Raw genomic sequence first — 8,753 nt, forward strand, 5'->3', positions numbered from 1 at the left:
TTCTCATTCAATGTGCTTTCTTTATTTTCATGACTATTTACATTGTAGATTCTCACTGAAGGCATCAAAACTATGAATGAACACATATGGAATTATGTACTTAACAAAAAAGTGTGAAATAACTGAAAACATGTCTTATATTTTAGATTCCTCAAAGTAGCCACCCTTTGCTTTTTTGATAGCGCTGCAAACCCTTGGTGTTCTCTCAATGAGCTTCATGAGGTAGTCACCTGAAATGGTTTTCACTTCACAGGTGTGCCTTGTCAGGGTTAATTAGTGGAATTGTTTCCCTTATTAATGGGGTTGGGACCATCAGTTGTGTTGTGCAGAAGTCAGGTTGATACACAGCCGACAGCCCCTATTGGACAACTGTTAGAATTCATATTATGGCAAGAACCAATCAGCTAAGTAAAGAGAAACGAGTGGCCATCATTACTTTAACAAATGAAGGTCAGTCAGTCCGGAAAACTTTGAATGTGTCCCCAAGTGCAGTCGCAAAAACCATCAAGCACTACAACGAAACTGGCTCACATGAGGACCGCCCCAGGAAAGGAAGACCAAGAGTCACCTCTGCTGCTGAGAAGAAGTTCATCCGAGTCACCAGCCTTGGAAATCGCAAGTTAACAGCAGCTCAGATTAGAGACCAGATGAATGCCACACAGAGTTCTAGCAGCAGACGCATCTCTAGAACAACTGTTAAGAGGATCGCGAATCGGGCCTTCATGGTCAAGTAGCTGCTAGGAAACCACTGCTAAGGAGAGGCAACAAGCAGAAGAGATTTGTTTAGGCCAAGAAACACAAGGAATGGACATTAGACCAGTGGAAATCTGTGCTTTGGTCTGATGAGTCCAAATTTGAGATCTTTGGTTCCAACCGCCGTGTCTTTGTGTGATGCTGAAAAGGTGATGCCTGGTTCCCACCGTGAAGCATGGAGGAGGAGGTGTGATGGTGTGGGGGTGCTTTGCTGGTGACACTGTAAGGGATTTATTCAAAATTGAAGGCATACAGAATCAGCATGGCTACCACAGCATCCTGCAGCGACATGCCATCCCATCCGGTTTGCTTTTAGTTGGACCATCATTTATTTTTCAACAGGACAAACTGGAAACCTCCAGGCTGTGTAAAGGCTATTTGACCAAGAAGGAGAGTGATGGAGTGCTGCGCAGATGACCTGGCCTCCACAATCACCGGACCTGAACCCAATCGAGATTGTTTGGGGTGAGCTGGACCGCAGAGTGAAGGCAAAAGGGCCAACAAGTGCTAAGCATCTCTGGGAACTCCTTCAAGACTGTTGGAAAACCATTTCAGGTGACTACCTCTTGAAGCTCATCAAGAGAATGCCAAGAGTGTGCAAAGCAGTAATCAGAGCAAAGGGTGGCTACTTTGCAGAAACTAGAATATAAGACATGTTTTCAGTTATTTCACACTTTTTTGTTAAGTACATAATTCCACGTGTTCATTCATAGTTTTGATGCCTTCAGTGAGAATCTACAATGTAAATAAAGGAAACTCATTGAATGAGGTGTGAGAGAGAGAGAGAGAGAGAGAGAGAGAGAGAGAGAGAGAGAGAGAGAGAGAGAGAGAGAGGATATTTCCTGATTTAATGAGCTTCATGAAAAAATCTGACTGAGTTGACAGAAACTGAGGACACAACTTTAATAGGCAGATTTTTATGGAAAATATTGTTTGACGTTCACTTCATGCATTTTTTGTTATATTTATACCCCTTCTTTTTTATTTGATATATATGTTTTCACAATTGTAGAGCTTTTTTAAAGTTTTTTGGGATGGTTAATATTGTGACCTCTTGCTGAGGACAAGTGCAATAACATGGACCTTCTAACCACAGATCATACATTTAAACAAATTTTCCCCAAAAAGATAAAAAAGTATATTCTAAAAATCACATAGGTATATACAACTCCTTTAGATTTAACTTTGTAAGTATGTCAATCATGATGAATTTCTTCATTTTTGATATAAATTAGACTTTTCTTCATGTTTTGTCCCGACTCTCAAGAATCAGTGTATTATATAAATGTGTGTATATCTATCGATCGATCGATCTATCTATCTTTCTTTCTTGTAAATTATTCCGACTGCAGAATCTAACAAAGCTGTTTGTCTAGTTCATCTATGATTTAGGGTGGTTGGGAACCACCTACTGGTTCACTGGGAATGTGACCCTTAAAGACATTGTGAGAAATAACATATACTGTAGCTACTCAGGGACTGTTCAACTCTTAAAGTGTGGTTGAAAGTAACTAAGTACATTTACTCAAGTTCTGTACTACAATTTTTAAGTACTTGATTTGAGTACTTGTATGTTCTGCTACTTTATACTTCCACTCCACTACATTTCAGAGGTAAATATTGTACTTTTTACTACACTACATTTATCTGACCGCTGTAGTTAGTTACTTTTCAAATTTAAGATTTTACAATAAATCATACGACAAGCTTAAAGAATACAATACAAAGCCTCCTACAAAAAAAAACAGATGTCTAGTTGTGATTTGCTGGCAGTTCCACTGAAGAGAGATGTCCCCTCTAAATCTCTCAGATGGTTTTATTTAAATAACTGAATATAATATTTAGAAATAAAATGCAGATAGCGGTAAAATTATCCAATATTTCACAAATCTTTTTTAATGACTACAAATTGGTGTAGCAGAAATGGGTTTGTTTTTCCTTCCTATTAAGGATTACATTGGTCCCATGTGAACCTCAGAAATGCATTTAGTTCAAGCTTAAACAAGGCTGTTGTACTCCCTGAAAAGATGACATTTCCGAGGTAGTACCATGGACCCTTTTAGTGTTAAAAATTTGAAGGTGACTACTACTCTCTCAGCAGGCATTATGAAATTAACTTCACAGAACGGCAGGGGCGAGTGAGGTGAGGTACATGGATTGTGGGACAAATGCCGTCTTGTCCGGCTGAAAGAACAATGGCTCCTTTCTAGTAGAGCCAGGTGGTGGGAGAGCGGGAACACGGAAAAGGAGGAGAGAGGAAGCTGCTGGTCTGTTGGACTTGTCGGCACCGGCATAATTTAGGCCTCAGAGGAGAAGTCTCTATATATCCCAAGTGGAAAGGAAACTGTGTATTTTCAAGTATTGGAGAAACAATTAGAGATGGAGGGAGGAAAAGGAGTAGACGTGCATTTAAATGTATATATTGTAATGTATATACAGTAGGTACGAGGAGAGAGTGAAGATACCAGCAGTGCAGCTCGTTTCAAGTTAGCAGCGTCTTCCTTCGACGCCACTAATCAGCTCTCACAGACCCGGCAGTTATTCCGTTCTCCTCCTTTCAAAGAGAGTTTAATTTCCTGCCCATGAATTTCAAAGCTTTACATAAATAGCACCCTCCTTTTTTCATTTACACTCTTGACATAATCTATAATTCAAACATGTGTTAGCCCTACTGGAGGCACCAGCGGCTTGTCACAGGGAGTGTGTTAAAATGTCTCACTTAAAGTTTTCCAATATAGAGAAGAGCTGAGATGTATTAAATTACTCCAAAGTGGAGGAGTGTGTTATCTTGGCTTAAGAAAATTGCTGGAGATGTCATGTTAGAGGATGCCCTTCAGCTGACTTGTGAGCAACACTGCCATTTTGTGGTGCTTTGAGGAATGGCAAGTTATCTGGAATAGAAGGGATAATATTTAGTTATCTCATTTCATTTGTTGGACATCTTTTGTGTGTGTGTGTGTGTGTGTGTGTGTGTGTGTGTGTGTGTGTGTGTGTGTGTGTGTGTGTGTGTGTGTGTGTGTGTGTGTGTGTGTGTGTGTGTGTGTGTGTTGTGTTGCAAAAGTAATTTATCTGCTGCATAAAAATAGTCTGATGTGAGTCTCTCTCAAGTCAACTAATAGTTCCTATTTTTTTCTCTCTGCAGTTGAGAATATTGCACACTGTGAGTTTGCTTACCTGCGGGACCTCCTCATCAGGTGAGATTGCATTATAACTAAGAGTTTATTGTATAAACAATATATATGAAATTATATAAAAGACTTGCTATGGACCAAGCCTCCTGCTAGATTAGAAGCAACTCACTTTATTTGTTGAAATGAATTGGACACAGCACAGAGACTCTATGAAGCTTCACTTCCCTACTAAAATCAATACTAATGAAATTATTTTAGATGGGTTGAGTGCTTCCCTAGACAGTGTTACAACAGGCATTTCTGCAAAGGCTCTCTATTACATTTTTAGCATTTGAGTTGCTTGTTAGTACAGGAGTCTAATCTATGCCTGCCTTTAGGCAAAAACAATGGTTCTCAAAACCTTTTTAAACTAAAAATGACTAGGTATATTTCATTGGTAACATACTGTCAAAACAAATAATATTGTTTTTTATCTGTCAATTAACATAATAAATACTACATTTAATAATATAGGTATTTTTTTAGTCCTTTTAGAAGAATCTCAGCGTACGATAACTTTTCTTGTAGATTAAGTTGTCCAGTGTGTGACAGCTAGCGTCCCCTATTCACAAAAAGCTAACAATTAATGCAGCACTCTCTTGGCCTGTGCCATGGCACCCACTTTGGGAATCAAAGACTTATAAAGTAACACAAAAAAACATATTTTGCTTGTTGTAGACGTTTTGCTGTTACGCTATAGTCAATACTTACTGGTGTTGTAATGCTGTTTTCGGTCTTTCAGGACACACATGCAGAACATAAAGGACATCACAGGCAGCATCCACTATGAGACATATCGTGTCCGCCGGTTAAATGAGTCCAACGGCCATTTCAGCTCACACCCATCTGACAATCCTGCTGATCAGCCAAAGGCCAACGGTCAGCCTGAGGGGCAGCCCAGCGCCCTGCAGGCCAACGGAGTGGCTGCTCAGCATGAAGCCCTCTCCCACGAGATGTAGAGCCAATATATGACAACAGGACACAGCCAGGCACAAAACATACATGTATTCTATATACATAAACAAGCCCACATGCACACAAACACACACACTCATGCTGTGAAGCCCTTTTCTGGAAAGACCTTTTTCTGCTCGAAAAAGCAACCTAACCACAGGAAGTTCCAAGACACATGATTCAGAGTAAATCCCAACAGTTTCCTTTAGTGAGCAAAATCATGTTTTACCTGTAGATCCACATACTGTACAGAACTCCCCTTGTTTCATTATCCTCATCTTCCTGATTGCACAATGCAATCTACATTCAGGATTGTTTACAATAAACCCAAAAAGTTAGGTAATGGATAAACAAAAGTAAATCTATACATATCTCATTACTGATCTCTGGCTGCTTGGTTTATTTTTCGAGCACTCGCTGGTGGTCAGGACTGCAGTAGAGTGCAGTATTCATGGAAGTAAGATGTAAGGAAACCATCATCGGTGGAGATTTTGATCAGAATGAAGTAGTATGATGGCAAAAAAGTGTCCATAAGAGAAAACAAAGCCTGTTGTGGACAGAATACCTTTGCAGGATATTGGGGTGACAGCATGTTTCGCCATGCAGGGCTGCCCAGATGAGGAGAAATGGCAAACAGTAATTCAAAATGAAGTACAGCATATCTGATGAAATTAGCTCTTAACTAGGATTAACTGTTAGTGCCACTGGCCTGGTCTGCTTTGTGTTGTGGTGTATAGTTTTACATAGATACTAGGGTTAGGTAGGGATACTTAGATTAGGTTAATAGTGTCATGGAGAAAGCAAAGATATTGTTGACACCTCCGCACTGCAAAATAATAATAATAAAAAACATAAACAGTGGCAGTGTGGAGCAGCTTTCAGAGAAATTAGTCCCATTGTCATTTTTCTGTTATGTTTTTTAAAACCCCTTTTTGCCAAACCATCCTGTCTCTTTCTATATAATGCCAATGTTGTGTAATACAGTCATACCTTGCATTTTATATTACTCATTCACTATTGTATTTTTATTGCAGTTCATGTTCTAATATTATATACAATGGGAGTTGTAAAGTCTGTACAACTGTTGTCCCATGCAGCTGTTTTGTCCTTTTTGTTTTTCTAACTATAAACCAAATAAAAGTAATTTTTGGTGTGTTCTAAAGAGAAGCACATGCAGTATATAGAATTGATTTATGAATAGGTATTTATGTGCATGTTAAGTGTAATCCGTTTAATTCGACTTTCATTCCAGCTGTTGGCTTCCAGAGGTTTGTTGCAGGTCTCTAACAGTGATCTTTTGTCTTTACTAAGTGTTTATTTCTTGTGGACTGTATTCACACAGTATGTTGTACCCTGTTGGCTAAGCTGCACTATAACTTGCACCAAAGTGCAAAAGTTGTCAATATTTGTACATTGAATAGTCACAATTACAACTGATCCTGCCAATAGATAATGGTTAGAACAGTGACATTTACAAGATTGAAGCAGATTTAGTCAGAAGTGGTGTTTTTCTAACACTGAAAGGAAGAATTTGTGCAAAATCCTTAAATAACACCAATACAATTACAGAGAGAAAGTTTTTAATATTTGTGTTAAATGTGTGCATTGATACAAACTCAAGGGATACTTTATAGAGGCTACATCTAAATTTGCAACCTATTTTCCTAACAAAAAGTGTATTTTCTGCCTCTTCCAAGTCAAACCAAAAACATGTTCCAAACATTTCCATACATACCTATAGAAGAGATAATACATTCAAAAACCAAGAAAACTATTGTCTTTAATCAGATCAAGTTATTGGGTTTGCTTACTGTTGTATAGTTCTTGTGATATTTGTTATGGTATCATCAGATTATCTTTGATATGCTATCTCAAAGAATAAAGATTGATATTTTTATTGTTTAAGTTGATTGTCTTGAAAAAGAAACTTAAAAATAAAATTTCAGAATGAAAGAAGAAATGAATTCAATAAGAGGGGCTTAGAGATGATAAAGGTTTATATGCATATGATTTTAAAATACTCATTCACAATGTTAAACCCATGAACCCATGATGTCATTATTCATTGATTGGTTTAAAATTGCAACAAATTAGTTCAGAACATTTTCAATGTATCCTGTTTTCAAATATAATCTTTTAGATTTCCCCTCAGGTCTAATTGATGGAGACAAATCTTTGTCATCAACCATTTAAAACAAATGTATACATTTATAGTATACATTTATAGTATATACTATAGGCTAGTAAATTGCAAGACTTTGGCCAACTGTGTCAACAATATGTTTGAACTTAGATGAGAACATTATTTTTGATGTAATGACACCTGGTCATTAAAAGAGAGCAGCTCACTTCTCGTGAGCTCAGTTCCTAATATATATATATATATATATACTCACCTTAAAGATTATTAGGAACACCTGTAAGATTTCTCATTAATGCAATTATCTAGTCAACCAATCACATGGCAGCTGCTTTAATGCATTTAGGGGTGTGGTCCAGGTCTAGACAATCTCCTGAACTTCAAACGGAATGTCAGAATTGGAAAGAAAGGTGATCTAAGATACTTTGAGCGTGGCATGGTTGTTGGTGCCAGACGGGCTGGTCTGAGTATTTCCCAATCTGCTCAATTACTGGGATTTTCATGCACAACCATTTCTAGGGTTTACAAAGAATGGTCTGAAAAAGGAAAAGCATCCTGGATGCTGCAGTCCTGGGGGGAGAAAATGCTTTGTTGATGCTAGAGGTCAGAGGAGAATGGGCCGACTGATTCCAGCTGATAGAAGATCAACTTTGACTCAAATAACCACTCGTTACAACCAAGGTATGCTGTAAAGCATTTGTGAAGCCACAACAACCTTGAGGCGGATGGGCTACACTAGCAGAAGACCCCACCGGGTACCACTCATCTCCACTAAATATAGGAAAAAGGGCCACAGCCTACCTGAGCATTGTTTCTGACCATGTCCATCCCTTTATGACCACCATGTACCCATCCTCTGATGGCTACTTCCAGCAGGAGAATGCACCATGTCACAAATCTCGAATCATTTCAAATTGGTTTCTTGAACATGACAATGAGTTCACTGTACTAAAATGGCCCCCACAGTCACCAGATTTCAACCCAATAGAACATCTTTGGGATGTGGTGGACGGGAGCTTCATGCCCTGGATGTGCATCCCACAAATCTCCATCAACTGCAAGATGCTATCCTCTCAATATGGGCCAACATTTCTAAAGAATGCTTCCAGCACCTTGTTGAATCAATGCCACAAAGAATTAATGCAGTTCTGAAGGCAAAAGGGGGTCAAACACGGTCTTAGTAGGGTGTTCCTAATAATCCTTTAGGTGAGTGTATATATATATATATATATATATATATATATATAAAAAAAAAAAAAAAAAAAAAAAAAAATATATATATAACATGCAGCAGCACACACTACACAATATAAGCCCAATTGAGAGGAAATGTGAATTTGCAGCTTTGCAGTGGCATCATACACCACGCTCACACAACACAGTTTCAACAGGGCTTCTCATTTACACCTCCTGTCACACTCTTTCTCAAACACCCTGCTGAACGTGATGTGTTGACGGTGTTGTTTGTTGAAGGTCATTGTCACCCTTTTCACACATTGGAGCTCCTGCTGTGGCTTTCCCAGCCATCTCTGTGTTCGATTTATTGTTTTGAAACTCCTGTGTGCTGCTGAGGATGACACCGCCAGGCTGACAAATGACAAAGTGAAGGAGAGAGACAATAAAAGTTCCAGCAAAATAAGTATATATTGAACACTCAACTAACGTTGACACTTCTATCTAAGCTGTTTCCCAGGCAGCCATCCTGAAGCATGAAGGTGAGTGATAATGACAACTGT

At 38.6% G+C, this 8,753-nt stretch overlaps 1 protein-coding gene across 2 annotated transcripts in view; it reads left to right on the plus strand.

Annotated features, from left to right (window-relative positions):
* The window catches only part of sept9b (septin 9b), a 55,574-nt gene extending 48,794 nt beyond the window's left edge, over window positions 1–6,780 (plus strand). Inside the window, exons 10-11 of one of the 2 annotated variants that reach the window (XR_005638953.1) lie at window positions 3,896–3,947; window positions 4,666–4,751. Coding sequence is in view for 1 of the 2 variants with exons in the window: in XM_039797453.1 (XP_039653387.1) it covers window positions 3,896–3,947; window positions 4,666–4,882 (269 nt within the window). In the remaining variant the exon portion in view is untranslated. Of the gene's footprint in view, window positions 1–3,895; window positions 3,948–4,665 lie in introns of both variants that reach the window. The other variant, XM_039797453.1, reaches the window with a different exon arrangement.
* The last annotated feature ends 1,973 nt before the right edge of the window (window positions 6,781–8,753 follow it).

The sequence above is a fragment of the Perca fluviatilis genome, chromosome 1 (genome assembly GCF_010015445.1).
Source record: "Perca fluviatilis chromosome 1, GENO_Pfluv_1.0, whole genome shotgun sequence".
Lineage (NCBI taxonomy): Eukaryota > Metazoa > Chordata > Actinopteri > Perciformes > Percidae > Perca > Perca fluviatilis.